This window comes from Nelusetta ayraudi, unplaced genomic scaffold, assembly GCF_046127955.1.
Source record: "Nelusetta ayraudi isolate G7.1 ecotype Tasmania unplaced genomic scaffold, CSIRO-AGI_Nayr_v1 ptg000143l, whole genome shotgun sequence".
Classification (NCBI taxonomy): domain Eukaryota; kingdom Metazoa; phylum Chordata; class Actinopteri; order Tetraodontiformes; family Monacanthidae; genus Nelusetta; species Nelusetta ayraudi.
This window is the reverse complement of record NW_027466193.1, coordinates 232,597-250,318: the sequence shown is the minus strand read 5'-3', so window position 1 is coordinate 250,318 and position 17,722 is coordinate 232,597. Positions and strand designations below refer to the sequence as shown.

The 17,722-nt window shown below is 44.8% G+C and overlaps 1 protein-coding gene across 2 annotated transcripts in view; it reads right to left on the bottom strand.

Moving 5' to 3' along the window:
- The window catches only part of flt4 (fms related receptor tyrosine kinase 4), a 51,270-nt gene extending 34,125 nt beyond the window's left edge, over positions 1 to 17,145 (bottom strand). Inside the window, exon 1 of one of the 2 annotated variants that reach the window (XR_012925341.1) lies at positions 16,673 to 17,145. Coding sequence is in view for 1 of the 2 variants with exons in the window: in XM_076013128.1 (XP_075869243.1) it covers positions 16,673 to 16,757 (85 nt within the window). In the remaining variant the exon portion in view is untranslated. The remainder of the gene's footprint in view (positions 1 to 16,672) is intronic. The other variant, XM_076013128.1, reaches the window with a different exon arrangement.
- Between the last annotated feature and the right edge of the window lie 577 nt (positions 17,146 to 17,722).

The following is a 17,722-nucleotide window of genomic DNA, read 5'->3' as shown; positions in this document are numbered from 1 at the left end:
CCCAGAAGTTCAGGTGCTTTTTCCCGTCCACTACGCAATTAGCATGTGTTGGCCGAAAAGGAGATACGCTAAGTGGTTCGCGCGGAGAGCGGTAAAATGAATACGGTGAAGGTCTATTAGAAGCTGTGATGCTGAAGGGTGCTTGAGGGGAGATAAACAGACACACACACACACACACATCAGATTCATGTTCCAATGAAGCTGAGTCTTCCTTACTGCACAGTGCAGGGAGTCACACCCATTTACAAAGTCACCTATTAAGCTTGCTATTGGGGATGTGTTAAATGTTGATATTTTGTGTTTGTTTTGTGCTGCGTTTATTTTGTGCATAAATGACAAATGAGAAATGACAAAATTATGGAAAAATATTCATTTGCAGACATAGTGGATTTTCTCTGCAGTCAAACACGCTCAAACTAAAAGTAACAACATTGAAGTGCGTCTCAGTCGAGACGATCAAAGTTTTCCTGCATGAAAAAGCACTCCTGTGTCTCCACCTTTCTGTCCATTTAACCCACAGCACAACAATCACAGACCACAACAATAGAATCCACAGAAAGGTGAACAAAAGTCCTGGCAGAGAAACAACAATAGCCACGTCGACATGCATTCAAACTCAAGGACTCGCTGAATTCAAAATTATTCGATTGATGGCAAGGAAAGACAAGAAGAAGGAGAAGAAGGACGAGAAGAAGAAAGAAACGATCAACACTTGTCCAAATGTATCCAAAAGCTGTTCCAAAGGAGGGAACGTAAACACCACCTCAGAGGAGCAACTACGTTCAATAAACCATCAGCGAGGACAAAAGCTAAACTTCAAGTTAATTTGTGGAAAAACTGTGGGGCTGAAATTAAAAGGTGCGCATCACTGAGCAAGCTCCAACAAAATCATTGAACTAAACATTTGACTGGGGCTGTTTTCTTTTCTTTTTTTAATTAATGAATCCCCTGGTGATGCATATGCTTGATTCCATACAGTGTTTGGATTAATGTTTTGCATTTAAGTTTTTCATTAGAAACCTACTGTGTATTCAAGTATGAGCTCTGTTTTCCTTCTTAACAGAAATCTTTTTAATTGCTCCTTGTTGCTGTCACTATTACATCCAGAAAGCTGCTTGTGTTGTTTGTGAAACAACCAAAAAAAAAAAAGTGAATCAATGAAACATTTTCTGCATTGCGCATTTTTCATTTTCTTGCTGGAATTCTGCACCAGAAGAGAAAACAATAAAACTTTATAAACTAACAAGGGCCTGAGCGGACTTTCCTAAGGCGGCAAATTCGATAAGAAATAAAGACTTCCTGCACCATTTTTCGACAGGTAGTTTTTCCTCAGCAGAAAAAGAAAAAAGAAAAAAGAAAAAAAAAGCTTCTTCTTCTATTCTCTGTTTCTCGTGTCTTTGTCTTTCTTATGCAGACTGTGCTTTCATTCGACCTTTCCCCTGCCATTGGATTTGAGACAAACAGCTTGGCTCAAGACCACAGAGGCTTGACAAAAGAACGTCTGAAAGAGACAGGACCTCCCTCCCCACCCCCTATGCATTCAAAACCTCTGGGCCTTTCAGTTCTGTGGTACAGCTGAATCTCTGTACTGTCAGATGCACCGCGGATAACGCACTAGAGTTTGATGAGAAACAGGAATGCAAGGAATGGAAATGATTGTATCTCCAGTTGTGTTGCATCGGAACGGTCGCCACGTCCGTCCCACCACCTGCCGGCAGCAGATTATCTACAGTACGGCAATGTGAGCATTATTAATCTCCGATGTGGAAAACAAAACGAGGAAAAACACGATTTATCCCGATGTGTGTCGTATATTACGGCTTCAAGTTAAACATCAGAGCAACGCTCGAATGACTGACACACGCAGCGCGGGATCACTGCCGAGGCATCAAAAGCGCCATCTCGCCTTCTGCCTTTTGCTCTGCTTTTAAAAGTCAATATCGTGCGCAGTTATGCCCTGCATGGCACGGCACGCATGTTAATTTCTTCCAGTAACGCTGACAGCAAACAAACGCCCAAGCGGGAAGTCAGTGAATCATTCCTAGCTCGGCTCCCTGCGGGATGTTCCTTCCTCGCTCTTTCAGAGATTTGTAACTCCAACCCCAGAGGAGAAGCTAAGTGTTCCGAACATATTGTCTCAGCTCAGATGTGAACATGCCGCTGAAAGCGGTCCCATCGCCGCTCACTCGGCAAAGACAACACCGCTTTGTCCGCTCCACCTGAAAAATGCCGTAAATCCAATCAGGGGGTCCGGGGCCACACAGGGAGCCTCCGAAGGCTCCACAGACATGGGCAGAGTGTGAAAGGAAATTCCTGTCAGCGCAGCTCACACCTTCACTATTTTAGGGAACGGTCCAGGCGTGTTCTTGACCTCCTGCAACAACAAACGCCTTCAGTCCGTGAAGTTAAAAATCAGGTGGACGGAATCTAGCTGCCTCGCGAGCTGTTTATTTTACGGAAAGTGTATCAGGCTTTGAAACAAATTCCTGGCAAACATCGTGCAATAACAGGGTTGTGCAATGAACTCCAGCCCAAAATGTGGATCAAAATGTGGTCGTGTGGATTTACAATGTGATCGCCTGGCACACCGGGATGGAACAAAGCAAAAGCCTCTGGCTTTATCGCACAAATACGTCTGTTTTAACCAGGTTGCAAAAATTGGAAAGCGATTGGATGACCTTTCTGTTTATCGCAGTCATGTTTTACAGCCAGTTTAGCCTGTTAGCTGCAGCTCGGGGATTTATGATGACTGAGTCGTGACATTAGCCCCCACGTTACCAGTGTGGCTAGCAGAGATTCACTACAGGGTTTAATTAAACTCTTGCCAAAGCCAGTCAAGGGTGAAAAGACAAAATGTCAACCAAGAAAAGCTTTCTGTCCTGTTCTTTGTTCTTCTTTCAGTGGAAACATGTCATTTAGTTCATTCACTTTGCTAATTCAATTAGCGGCAGCTACACTCACAGTCAATTCCTGTACTCCCTCGCCCCCTTCTTCTGCAGATCTTATGGGCAGCTCGGTCACAGTTGCTTCTTTGTTTTTGTCCAAAGCTAAAATGAAACGGTTGGTAATGGAATCCAATTCAGGTCAAAGACTGACTGACTGAAAACACCTTCTGCTGTTCTGAGGTTTCCCTGCGGTCAATGATTGAGATTTCATAACTTGGACTCTCGGTGCAAGTCGGTGAACACATTTTTAGTGTAGATTTATAGAAGCTGGTTTCGACAGTGTATTAAAACAACCTATTAGTCAAAAATAAGAAAGAAATAACAACTTTCATGGTATTTCACATTAGATGAACAGAGATTGCATTGAAAAAAACCCAAAGAAAAACGAGTTTCCTGGCAGTGAGTTTATACATTCAGTCCAATCAGAACCACACAACTCAATCACTTTATTCCCTGGCCAGTGAGGAGCTCCAGCCAGAGCGCTGGCTCAGCAGGCCAAAGTCTGGTATCATCGTGGCCTCGTGCCAAGAATTTGCTACTTATTATATCCATATGCCGTAACCTATGCAAAGTGCCGGCTCAGCTCCAAACAACGGAAGTTAGACAAAAAGGTGGTGAACCGGGGAGCATTTAGCTGCTAATGAGAACGATATTTCACACAAGGCTTTGTAGATATTACACACAACTGCACTGAAGTCAAAAGCCTTTTTTCTTTTTCTGCCACCAGAAATTCTTCTCAAGGTGCTTCGCCACGACCGCTCGCTTCCGCCTTCAGCGGGATACCGGTTGGAAATGTTATTTAAAGCGCCTTGTTTTCCCTTCCCCCAATGAATTTAATTAATTCAAACATCAAAAAGGAATTTGGAGGTGAAAAAAAAAAAAAAAATAAAAAATGTGCGATTTACGCTTTCACCATCAAGAACTTCCTCAGGCGGTATGAATAACAGCCGGAAGGTCGAAACAAATGTGAGTATGTAAAAGTCGTACGACTCAGATGAAGGACAAGCTGTTTTCAGCGCTCTCTCCCCACCAGGGTTCGGAACCGCCGCTCCGCCGTCTCCTCAACTTGTCCATGATGGATTGCAACGGGGTTTTTCTTTCAGGGAGACACCCGGAATGAGAAATGAGCAACAACAAAAAAAAAATCCCAGCTGGGCCTTCATGATGGATGTTTCCCCTCACAATCAGTCAGGAGATCGCACGCTGACAGACAGGATGCAAATTGTGAATCTTTATGAAATGTCATGACTGGTCGGCACGCGCCGAGAGACGAGACGTGGCTTTTTGCCGGGGTGAAACCCGAAGCTGACAAGAAAGCGTTTGAAGCCCCTATTGTGTTGGGAGCGTCTTGTTAGTATCGCAAAGCTACTCCCCGTCTGCAGTATTTTACTTGAGCTCTAATTATTTTCGCACCGGTTGATGCGTTGGCAACGGGGGCTGGCGGATGATGACAGCCGACTCCAGTCTGCACCCCGTCAGACTAAACGCTGCCAAAATTCTGAGAGCTGCACAATTAAGCGATGGTACCTTAGCCACACACACAAAAAAAAACACAGTTTGGGGCTTTGCACAGTCTCGATAATCAACTGTCACGTTTACCTAACGGTGCATTTACGCAGCTAGGCAAAAAAAAAAAAAAAAGAGACGTCTGCGTCCTTCTTGGTTTACAGCCCATAGCGAAGAAGTGATAGCATCTGGATTGTCAGTCCACATCAGTCATCTTTAATGTGACTTATTCGGTGAGTTGTTGTGTTGCTCTGTGAAAAGAATCTTTGGAATTCAGGCTTCTTGCTCTGGAATGAAACAACTTGGCAACTTGAAAAACTGTCTTTTCAGGAGATCCAACTCCTAAATTATCTTCTTTTTTTCTATGCCTCACCGATTGCTCACCCCGCCAACCAGGACCACATGTGACGGGAGGCTTTTCCTCTCTTTATGAGGTCTGTGGTGACATAATTGCATCTGTCTCTCATATTAAGAGAGGGTGACCGGGGATTAAAAGAGCCCTCTTCCATGAGGTGACCATGTTGCCCCCACTGAACCTTCCAATGAGTTGATATTCAGCAGCTCTTCCCATAAAACCACGGTCGGTTAATCTCTACTTCTCTAACATTTATTCTTTTCATTTTTCATACTTTTCATACTATTTTTCATTACTTATATTAAAGATGTGGGGTGCTTCTCTTCAGCTCTTCAGTATCACCCTTTTGTAATTTCTGCCTTAAGTAAATACTGTGGGTGTCTTAAGCGCAATCGATCCGCTCGATTAAAGGCCTCAGAAAAGCACTGATTTGTTTCAACTTCATGTAGACGGCTCTTTTTTGTTCTTCGTGAGCACACAGGTCGATGAAAGGCTTCGTCGCCGGGCAGATTTCGTCAAAAACTTACCGAGAGACTGCTGCTGGCTTGACCGGAGGTAAAACCACAAACTTGTCCAATCAGCTCAAACTAAAACATCCCCAAAGTAACATGTTGAAAGTTTACCCAATTTGGACTCAAACACAATAAACTGAGTGTCAAGTTGCGGATTATGATTCTAACCCAAAGGACTGTTATTTGATCATCGGGCCAAAAATCGTCGAGCCCGCGTCTTGCGTCTCCGCACCGCGAGACACCAGACACTGAGGGGCCTGTCAATCTGTCGGCTGGGTAAATGGCTTGAAAAAATATATGCGTAATCCCATTAGTCACAGTTGACATTCTGTCAAAACATAATTAAGAGCACACAGCGCAGCAATGTACAGATATGCGGAGCGAGCGCCAGAGAAAAGCAAACACATCACATCATCCCGGCCCGTGCCCGATGGCGAACCTTGTGGCGACAATAAACACCATTTCCACGGTGTGACCTTTTCACGCTGGCTTTTATGACAGATTGTTATGACTACCGTCACTCTGTTAGCTCGTTTGTCTGAATACGGTTTGGACAGTGGAGCAAACAAAAAAAAAGGTGGACGTGGCTCGGAGCACTTGTGAGGGTTGTTCCGGCGGAGCGTGGAGAAGCGTGAGGAGGCCGCCGTACGGTGGCGGATAAAAAAGTTCTCGGGCACCTCGTGCATTTGTTATATACACCTCATGCATTTATTATGCGCTGCATGTACTGCATTATGCTGCAATTTCTTTTTAAAACCGTCACCCACGCAAACCCACGCGCTCCCCTTGTGCATGTGCAGAGTTCCATCCTGGTCAGAAATGGATTTATTTTTCTTTTTTTCGCAATATATAATGACTCCTGACACACATCCAGGGCAAGGAGTTTGATTTTTATTTTCTTGCTAACAAATAAGAAAAAAAAGTCATTTGGATTTGTTCATCCGTCTGATGCAGCCACACCTTTTGAAAAACAAAGATGAACTTCCTCTGAACATCTCATGATAATATTTGAGTTCCTGTAAATTGTTTTCAGATTATCCCAAAACTTTTATCCAACGCTGCGCTCTCTGAGGCTGCAGCCGAAATAAGACGACTCATTCGTGCCTGAACTGGATTGTTGAACTACTTGATTGCTGAGTTTGAGCTTCGATTCTACATTTTATATTATTTGCCATACGATTACCCGTAAGTTTTCCTTTTTCAAATTAATCATTTGTGCAAGGCAATCTTCCAATTTCACACAGTGCTGACTTCCAATTGTTTTGCTAATCTTTTGAGACTGAAGGTTTCCTACTGCAGCCATTAATAAAACAATCTTTGCTGAGTGTTGGCAGTAAATACATACATACATACATACATACATACGTACGTACATATGTATATACATACTTTATGTATATCTCACAGACAAAAAAGAGTGTGTGGTCACCTGTGACAAAGCCAAAAACCCTGTAGTGACAACTGCCAGTGATTTTGACATACACACTCTCGCTACTTTGTTAAGTTCCTTCCTTACCCATACATCCTTGGACCCACTTAAGTATCCAGAACCTTTGGCAGCAAACTACTAATATCAAGTCGATGTTCAATCTGAAATCCTTAAATATTTCAATTTCTCAGGGATATTTTGGTTTTTTATTTTATTTTTTAAAAAATACAGGCATAAGAACAAAGTTAAAGCAAATTGCCAGAGGCATGGCCAGTGAAGCTGCACCACAAATCCCACCACTGTCTCATTAAACATCACAAGCAGGTTTTAAAAGTCTCACATCTTCTTTTTTTCCCCCCAAGTTAATATTTAAGATAGCTGCTGGCTGTTTGTGAGGCCAGAGAAAAATGAAACACAACAGCACATCTGATTAGATAGAACGTCCAAAAACCACTGACGTAACATCCTTTTTTGGAGGACGTGTTGCAAACAATCTGCAACAAAAAAAAACTTTAATGACTGTCTGACCTGCAAACGTACTTGGATGCTGATTGGTTTACAGCAACCACTTTACAAAACAGAAAACTGAGAGCTAAGATAACTGCATTTGCGGTCGGCTTTCCCAAAAACATTTCGTCTGGTGGTGCCGAGATAAGGCGCCACGAACTGAAATAAAAATAACATAATAATAAAGAGAAATATATTTTTTATGAACAACAGTAAAGATATTTTGGACACATTTAGATGTATTAAATCCTTCATGCTTGTGGATGCTTTAAAATCTATTAATATGTTATGACACTAGAGCATCAGCTTGCAGCCAGGGTCTTGACATTCAGTTAATTGTGCTCTTAACATCGGAAACCTCAGCTCCCCCTGTCACCCACAATCCAACCAAAGGAAATATTATTGGCTGTCATTTGATACGGATTAATGTGAAAGCGCCGGTTCGTTGAACGCGTCCTTGGAACTTCACAGTTCGGTGCAAAATGTGATTTCCCTGAAAAACCCATTTGCGCTGTGAGAATGGCGCTGAAACGGGTCCAGACGTCCCTGCCAAGGCGACATGAATGTTTCAGTGAATTACTTTTCATTGGGCACGGACAAAAACAAAACAAAACAAAAAAAAAGCAACCAACTGGCCAACGGAAAAATTGGCTGTCCCGCCCTCAAACATGAACCTGCCAGCCGTGTGACAGTGATTGTGCAAAAGCATCATCCAGGTTGAAGAGGCACACAGGTGCCGTTGGCTCAGCTGGTGCTGTGTGTATCCGTCAGGGCTGACAAGCCAGACGTGCACCTGTGAGCGGCGCAAGTCTGAATTTTTCAAAGCGCTGTTGTATCCTGTCGGCATATCTTGTTGCGTTGCACCAGCCTTGACGTGCCTCGCTGACACGGAAGATCTTTAGGTCGGTTTAAGACGTTTCGTAGTTCTGTGCAGTGACTTGCTGAAGTTGTCATGGACTGTTTGACTACGAAGAAGTCATTCACTCATCATGACCAATGTCCAAAAGGAAACAAAAGTTCCTGTCTGCTTAAGATGATGTCTCAAATAAATTCTAAATAGTGTAGAAGAGTGTGAGGAAACATCTCACGACTCCGATTTGGCCTCGGACTTAACAACTCATAAAACTCACTTCTTGCAACCCCTGTTGACTTCCTCACAGAGTTCCGTTTGAAGAAATATCTAATTGTTTGACTGAGCAACCCTGCAAAGGGTTAAACAATCTGGCCACTTGCTCGCTTCTTCTCCAAAGAAGGGAGAGAGATGTTGCAACGGACCATTACTGAATTGAAACACAACATTACTCCGGTGTGGCCCTCATTTTCCCTGCAAGCGAGCGACAGCAAGTAATTAAAAAACATCCATCTCGCAGACCACCAGTAGGGATTCTTTCATGCCACGTGGGGCACTTTTTGTTTCCCTTTATTTTTGTATTTCTTTTTTGAGGAAGCTGCTCAACCGCTCGCCACATCTTTGAGCCATTTGAGCCCACTGACTCGTACTTGTCGGAGGGGGTTGGGGGCGACACTGCGCTGAAGCCTATGGACACCTGCTGACTAGAGATAAAAAGAGACACCGCGAGCTCCAGGAAGGAGGCCACGACGCCGCAATCTGAGCCTGTTAAAAATGTAAAGCTTCCCTGACGAGCGGACGCCACACAGCGGCATCAAAAAAAAAAAAAAAAAAAAAAGGTGTCGGCGCTGGAAACGAGGGCTCAGAAAAATCTGCACCTTGTGAAATCTGCGTGGAAAAGGCGCCACAGTGTTCCTCCGAGCGAGCACCGGGCGAATTTCCTGTTTTCTTTATCATGCCTTTGCGCTTCTCCCACTTCCCCTTTTCATGGACGGCGAATGAGATGTTGCCATTAGTGCTTCCTCGCTCCTCTGTAGTTTTGTCCCCGATGGGGGTCACGTGACGGGAAGCGGAAATGAGGAGCCTTGTGGAAACAAATAGGAGTTGTTTTTTTTTTTCTTTCTCAGAGACAGGTTGGCAACGGGCGATGCGACACGGTGGAGGGAGGAGCTTTCACACAGACGCACTCGGGAGGATTCGCGCGTCGCGGCTTTGTGGGGTTTTTTTTGCATGGGATCGTTTGGACTCGCGCACGTTTGTAGGAATGAAAAAAGACGCCTGACGCCAAAAATTCCAAGTCAACACTTTTACCTCTGTATCCGCACTGTGCTCACGCCCTGCGAACTCATCACACCTTTATCCAAAGTGCACGGATTCATTATTTTTTTAACATTACCCGTCTGAAATGAGGACTTGCGTGACCACACCCAGCTGTCGATTGAAGCCCGATTACGCCCAACGCGGCTGATTGTAGAAATATTTTTCTGAAAACGTTGCATTTGGCAAACCTTGTGTGGTCTGCGTTCAAAACCATGATTGCGAAACATTGAGAAAAAAATGTCTGGGTAGCTCTAATGGCGAGCTCGCCATCGCTGCTGCTGCTACTGCTGTTGGTGGAAACCAAGCTGACACAGCAGAGGATGGGAAATAAACAACTGAATACTCCATAATAAAGCTCCCACATTATCAGAAGTTGTAACCTGGGAGAGCCGTCTGTTCCCCTTGTCTCACAGCTTTTATGAAGAGTGCAGCCCAAAAACAAATCTCATGATGCATATGTCTGGACTTCCCGTTTTATTTTGATAGTCTTTGCATCCCTGTCCTACTTTCCGCTTTCTGGGATTGTGTCTGATTTTCACCTGCAGCTTCACCTGGGTCTTGTTGTCTACGCAGCCCCTGATTGGTCTCAGCTGTGTTCTCGTCTTGTAGAAATAGTCCTTCTCTCCCTTTGTCCGCTGTCTGGCTTTCGTCTTTCACGGTTAATCATGTTGTCTACTTTGGGAGTATTTATTTAACCTTTATTTTAACAGGAAAGTCCCATTGAGATTAGAAACCTCTTTTCCAAGGGAGTCCTGGCCAAGAGGCGGCAAAGCTTAAAATTGTCAGCAATTCACAATCAACAGTTACAGTAATATTATGAAGAAAAAGACGATAGAGAACATAGAAAACGCTGATAAACTGACTCTGAAGTTTAAAATCACTCTGTTTGCAACCCCACTTCTGGAAGAAGCTCAACTTTGGCTTTTCCTTGACTGTACTTTAAAAAAAACATGAAGGTTTTAAAGATACTTGCACAAGACAGTGGCTGCACTGGCAGGAAAAGGCTTTGGAGCTGTTCAGAGGATAAACAGCGACATTAAGGTGACAGCGCTGCCACATTTATGTCAGTGACACACAGCCTGGCAGAGATCCAAGGCTGAGAGACGCACTGAAATAGCCCTGCACGTCCGGTGAGGGGCCGGGGAGGCCACGCAGGCCACGGAGCAGACCTGCTCTCTGGATGTGGAGTCAGCCGGCCCTCGGGCCACCGCTCCCCACTTCCAGCCCCTTTCAGTCAGCCTGTCTGTCTGTCTGAGAGAAGTGCGGCGCACTTCCTCTGTCACGCCGGCACAAGGCTGAGCTGAAGCCAGGCGGCCGCCTGACTGGCAGCGCGGCTTTGATTTCATTGTTACGGGACGGAGGAGGAGGATGACATCCACTACGTCCCTGTCCCCGTTTGCAATTTAAGAGGGGGGGCAGTGAGGCCTTTCCAACATCCTGCCCCGTAGTGGAGGGGGGTGGCGCATCAGGGACACTGCGACAGGCCATCTGGGCCAGCTTCCTATGTTTAAAACCTCCGTCCCTGACTGAATCTTCCTGTACCTGACTCACAGGCACACCGGACAACACAACAGCTTCCTCTGTGGCACTCCATTTTTTTTTTTTTTTTTTTTTTCGGGTTGTGCGTGCCATCGTTTTTATGATGGAGAAATCCTTCCCCCTTCGATAACTGAAGGGCGCCAATCCTAATCTGGTACATACTGACGTGTAATTCTGAAAGATGATAAACACTGCTTAGAGTGTGTGTGTGTGTGCGGGGGGGGGGGAATCAAAGACGAGCACTGCCTAAACCCGCTGAGATATATACATATATTTTTAACAGGCCAACAATAGGCAATTACTGCACCTAAAGCCCAATTCCCAGTGCATTCAGCTTTCTTTTCCCCCTTGCCGTGTCCGATGTTGCCGTGCACTTAATAACCACCGTAGTTGCACAGGGCGCTTAAGAAATCAAGGTTAAAGTAAGAATCGCAGGGTCGACAATCACAGCGCTGAATGCCAAAGGGGAGGGAAGCGAGTGATTTCCTTGGGCTTTGCCAAAATACGTCTTCCCATGAACCCTTCAGCGACCTCCAATGACAAGGCCAGAGGTGCCTGGGACTGAGAAAGCGCTGCCACGGTGACTTGATGGACTTCCAAGTTGCGGCCTTGCACTTACAAAACCGCGAGGCAATTTAAAGCTAATAGCCGTGGTGGCGCTCCGTCGGCGGTTAACTTCTCCAAACGCTGCTCGTTTCCTGGCAACTGCACCACTTTGGAGCTTCTTGCGATATCCTCGGAGAAAAAAAAAAAAAAAAAAAACAGCCTTCATCTCCGAACTTCCTGTCAAACGGCTCTCAGTGTGTGTGCGCCAGCGGCCGCGCGATAACCATCAAGAAGCAATTTTTTTTTTTTTTTTCAGACGGTATCTGCCCGTCACCACAGGAGTGGGTCATTTCACTCTTGTGAATCCCCATTCACATGTCAAGATACAGTAGTTCTGTCGCAAAAACATTTGTGGAGACCCTTTTGTAAACGTCTCCGTTGCAGTATATTCAGTCACTTGCTGAGCAAAACTCACAGCTGTAATTTTCTGGCTGTTGCGCTGTTGTCACAGCATGAAGAAGAAGAAGAAACAGTTTTATAGTGTCAGTCGTTCAGGCTGCTCAGACATTAACATTGAGAGTCCTTTTGGATCTGAGAGTTGTTAAGTTGCATAATGAGGGGGCACTAATTGTGTTTTTCCTTAATTGTCCATCAAGCCTTCTCGTTTAGGGCAGGTCAACTACAGAGGGGACCTTGCTGGGAGTTCAGTCGTGAAGCTTCCGCTGTGTTTTAGCAAAGCTTGCGTCGGGCTACGCCACCTTTGATTGATGGAATGAGCACGCGAGGATTCGTACCGGGAACACACTGCTGTCAGGCATCTTAAAGGTTCCAGATTTTCCACATTTAACCTTCCATGTAAACCACAATAGCATGCTGAATTTGTGCGACTTTTGTGATATGTGTATTTCGCATATTCATTTTTTTTTCACCCAAGGCAAATTTTATTCCTCCCCCTACTTTGCCTTCCAATTTACATATCTATTGTGAATCAGGTGAAGACTTTAAGATTCTTGTTTTGCCGCCAAGAAAAAAAATAATTCTTCACAACAACCATTTAATTCTTTTTCAAAGATCGTTTCATTTGCATGAACAGCTGCGCTACGCAAATGCCTAATTCATAAATCGATTCCGACTCTATCCAGCTTGAAATCTTCTAAAACTAAGCACACGATGCGTGAAGGCTCGTATGAAAACAAAGATTGCCCTCAGATGGTTTCGATCAACCATCTAACACCAACTCAGACACATATTTGGCTTTTTCGACTCCTGCTGACAGAGCTTATCTCTCAGCCGGAGTCGTATTTGGCCCGTTCCTACTGCAGCACGATGAGAAAGTGAGTGACTAAACGTAGAAACGCCCAAGGGCCCTCGTTGCCCCACGCCAGTGACGAGTGAGGTACGGGACTCCCCATTTATTTAAACTCAAAGCCAAACAGCAGGAGCGACGGCAACATTCCTCCATCATCCGAGCCGCCCTCCAGCTGATAGAACAAGATACCGAGGGACAGACGCCTCGGGTCTGCTCCTCAGAGTCCCGAGTGTGAATCCTGAGATCAGCGCTGAGAATAAGGGGATATTGTTGGCTGAGACAGCTCGGCCTCTATAAGTGGACGACTAGAATAATACCCAGAGTTGAGAGTCGGATTTCGGGGGGATGATCTGATCAAGCGCTGGTATGCGTACAGAAAACACCCTGCGAAAAGCAATATCAACATTATGCACCGAGGACCAAAGAGTAAGCCAAAGATCATTTGGCTCGAGAGCTCAGACTCGGACAAAAGCTGATTCATTGTGCTAATATGTGGCCTATGGGACGGGGAACGTTTGTCAAATTACTGTTTTTGTTATTATTACTCAAACAAAGACGCAGAGCAGGGATGAATTCATCAGTGAAGGGCAGTTGGCCTTAATGACAATTCACATCAGCACTGGCCTAAAAAGCAGTTGATCCATTTTTTTCTCTTCAAGGCAGTCCAGGTAGTGACGGAAAACTCAATTATTGTTCCTGACTCGAGATTATCAAAGAAATTTGCTAATGAGAATTGGCTTTTGAGTTCTTTGATTCACTGAGTCACCTAGAGTGAGCAGGAATTGATAAACTTTCACTGTGACGAAGGTTGAGAATCACTTGTTCTCAAAGTGAAGATGCTGTAGCTAGCTCGCCATATACGCCGTGATACGAATCAATAGAGACAAGGAATTATAAGGAGTCAAAATAAGTCAATACAAGGACTCCTGAGTTTTGAACGACTCCTTCATGTCTTAAACCAGACTGAGAGGACCCTTGAACTTGAAGGACGGCACGTCTGCAGTCAGCTGGCCCTCAGTCTGGAAGCACGTCAAGCCGACTCTTTCATCATCGCACTATGAGGATTAATTTTTAAACCAGGAATTTTAGTTTTGCTAAAAAAAAATAAATTGGGGGTAACAAGGGTTAATAAGTTGTTGGAGAAGAAAGACATGTCAAAATATATTTAGATCAAGTTTTTAGAAAATTAGATCACTGCAGATGCAAAATTTTATTGGATTGCAATTTTTTTTCCAAGTCAGTCAGAGTCACTGAGCTTGACTGCTACATTTGAATTTTCAGTCTTGTCTATCTTGGAACTGCATCTGCATTAATCACACTGTTGGCTGATTAACTGTAAACCCAGAAGGTGTTTTGATGGAATCTGACCCGTTAAAATAGGCCACTGGCTACACAGCGACCACATGTCAGAGGCTCAACCGGAGATTCTTTACATCAAATTGAGTATTTCCTTATTAAATGTAAAAAAAAAAAAAATCTCCCATTGAGGGTTGTAATTACAATCTGGCAGGAAGCCTCAGTACTTTAATTATTTTAAATGTTTTTGGTGTGCAATAATACAAACATTTCTGATCATCTAAAGCTATGCAAAATATCAAGAGGTCATCTTACAGCATTTTTCTTGCTGATTAAATAATTATCTTTTAAGTGCGAAACATAATGTACAATAACATGGAACATATCTTTGGAAATCCATCATCAGCCATTTTCTCCAAATAACAGCCAAGACATCAGATGAACTTACTCTGACTATATTTAAAAATAAAAGTTTTGACATATTACATCATGAGAAGTGCTCCTTGGCGAGGAGCTGCTGTACACGTTGTTGGGACAAAACTCTCTCGCCAACATCTCCACCCTAATGTGGCTCGCCATCACACAGGCACACTCTGAAAGGCCATAATTGAAAAAATGTGTTTCTCTGATATGAAATTAATGCCTTTTCCCCCCTCCTGCCTCCCGGGTGGCTGTGAGATGGAGCGCCTCCGTGGGCAGCATCAACTGTGACAGCGGTGGGCCCTGCACGGTTGAGCTATTACAGGGCTGCAAATAGATATTTCGGCTGAAAACACCGCATTCGGGTGTCTGCGTGGCGGCAGAAGTGACAGAAGCTACATTTATTTGACTTTTCCATTCCGCGTGAAAAACTTTCAAGACTTTGCAGGGGGAACTATGAGAAGCAGTGATCAGCCACTGACCCGTGGCTTCAGAGCCGCTTCAGAGCTTGCGCGCTGCTGAGGTGCAGCAGATATGAGGATTTTTGAGGATTTTGAGGATTCCTCTATATCTCGCAGGCAGGACACATGAAACCATCTTTAATAAAAAAGAGCGACGTTGGAGACAACCCCCACGCGCCGGAAGAAAACCAAACAGAGAACTGACGCCGACTTCAACAGATATCAGACTTTCGAGGGCACAAGTACTGGAATAGATTAAATACAAACAGACATATTTGATGAAGCGTGTGTCCTGGCAGGGCCACAGGTGGGCCGTTGTGGTTGCATATAGCAGTGGTTTTGACTTTAAACATCTTTCTTATGACTCGTCACCTTTCAGCAGAAGGGACATGGGACATGAAAATGTCAAGTGCCAGTTTTCAGCCTTACACCTTTGGTCACACATTAGAAAATTGACTATGAACAAAGGTCTTTATGCTTCCCTGAAATGCCTTCTTTTCAGATGCCATTAGTCCTCATTCCATCCCTGCGAGTGAGAGTGTTTATCTGTTCCTCTCCAAATGTATACGTCCCCGATTGCGTAGTTTCCCCCTCTCGCCCCCGAATGTACGATAAGCCGTATGGGAGCACAGCTGACCCTGCCCCCCCGCCCCTGAGTTATCCTCAACAGCTGCTAAACACCTTTTCTGTGAAGAGCAGCCTGGAGAACAAATCCAGCTTTGGCTTCTCAACTGTAAATGACCTCAGCCCATCAGCCCAGATACAGTAGAGGGTCAGTCAGAGGGCCCCACATTAAACACTTGACGCTGCAAGCTTTAATGGGAAAAAAAAAAAATTAATAATGATAAAGATAGACAAAAAAAAAAAAAGTTTTATTTCTTAGTCCGCGCTCACTTTGGACCAAAGATATGAGGCCATCAACTTTTTCTAATGTTTTGGCAACATAAGCCTCTCAACATGAATGGACCACTTAGATATCTAAAAGGGGATGGAACACACACACACACACACACACACACGCAGACACACATCACCGCCCTCTGCCTCCTCAGCCTCCTCCACATGTCAGCCCTGTCGAGTTCTCCTCCTCCTCCTCCTCCTCCTCCACCTCTTCCTTATCTTTCCACTCTGCCTCCCCAAAATGTGACCTACATACTAAACACAAACCCCTGTGTTTTCTTTGCAGAAGAAAAAGAAATCCCCCCAAAATTGCGTCCCTTAACTCTGCCGCCGCGTTTGTCATCACCGATTAGCTGCTGCGACCTTAGCAAACACAGCTAATTGCATCGGATGCCTCTTCCTCCTACTACTGCTATAAGGTGCCTATCAACATGCCTGTCCGGGCGCCTCCCCGCTTCCATTACGGGAGAGGCAAACTTCAGGTGGTGCGGGGCCATGAGTGATGAATTAGCGTTCCATTTGCACTACATATATAAATAACGAAAGAAACAAGAGTGCAAAAAAATAAATAAAAATAGCACGTGGCTTGCCGAATTAAATGTCCTTTGCCTTTTCTGTCAGAATCGAACTTGGTCCACTTAAGTAGTGATGACGAGCCGAGCGCACGAGCGCAGCGCGTAAAGTTTCTCGCTCCAAACTTTTCTGCGAGCGAGCGCGCGCGCACGTGTGGGTGTGTGTGTGTGTGTGTGTGTGTGACCGCGCTGCGGGTCTGCTCACCTGAGGCGTACGCTATTCCGATCCAAGTCCGACAGATGAACGTCAAGTCTATCATCATCTCCAGATCCGCGGTCCAGAAGCGCATCGGCACTTCGCTCAGGGGTGAAGAAGACGCACTAGTTTGGGCTGCGGACGGAGAGTCACACCAGTCCGAGGAGTCTGAGGAGCTGGGATTGAAGGCTGTAGGGGGTGGTAAACGACAGCAACAATAACCATTAAAAAAAAAAAAAAAAAAAAATTATATATAAAAAAATAAAAATAAAAATAGAAGAGGCGGGAAGAAGAGCTCAGCTCAGGTGATCGTCCCGCCAATAGACGCCTGCTCTGAGTTTAGCACAGAGGAGAAGTGGAGGGGAAGTCTGTTGGAGAGAAGGGAGGCGTCCTTTTTTTTTTTCTCCACGTTTTGTCCCAGGGATGCACGAGGAACCGAGTGGGATTTACACCGATTTCCCTTTCCTCTGCTCGTGACTGAGGGGGCGCGTGCATGGCCGGCCGTCCTCTTCGTGCGTGTGTGCGTGCGTGTGGGAGGCGTCTGCCCAAAATTCGTACCCCCGAGCAATAATCCCTTTAAAATGATAAAATGCCCATTTACGTCAGATTAATCCAGGAGTGGGCAAACTTCTTGACTGGTGGGCCACAGTGGGTTCTAAAATTTGACAGAGGGGCTGGAGCAGGAGCAGATGGATGGAGTGTTTGGCTGACTCACCTAGGAGAATAAAGTATATTATGGAATAGGTAGAAAAACGTGCTTTAATAATGTGTTTCACTGTATTTAGTTTTTTATTGAAATGACTTTTAAACACTGAAAGAAATTGATGAAATACAGCTATTTTATTAATTACTTGCCGTCACTCTAAATTACTATTATTAAAAAACACTCCATCCATCTGCTCCTGCTCCGGCCCATCTATCAAATTTCAAAGCCCATTGTGGCCCACCAGTCAAAAAGTTTACCCACCCCTGCGCTAAATGGTGTTGTGTAGTGTGTGTGATCGTGTGTGTTGGATTTCCCTCCATTGCTCTCCCAGCTGCGTGACATTGATATTAAGG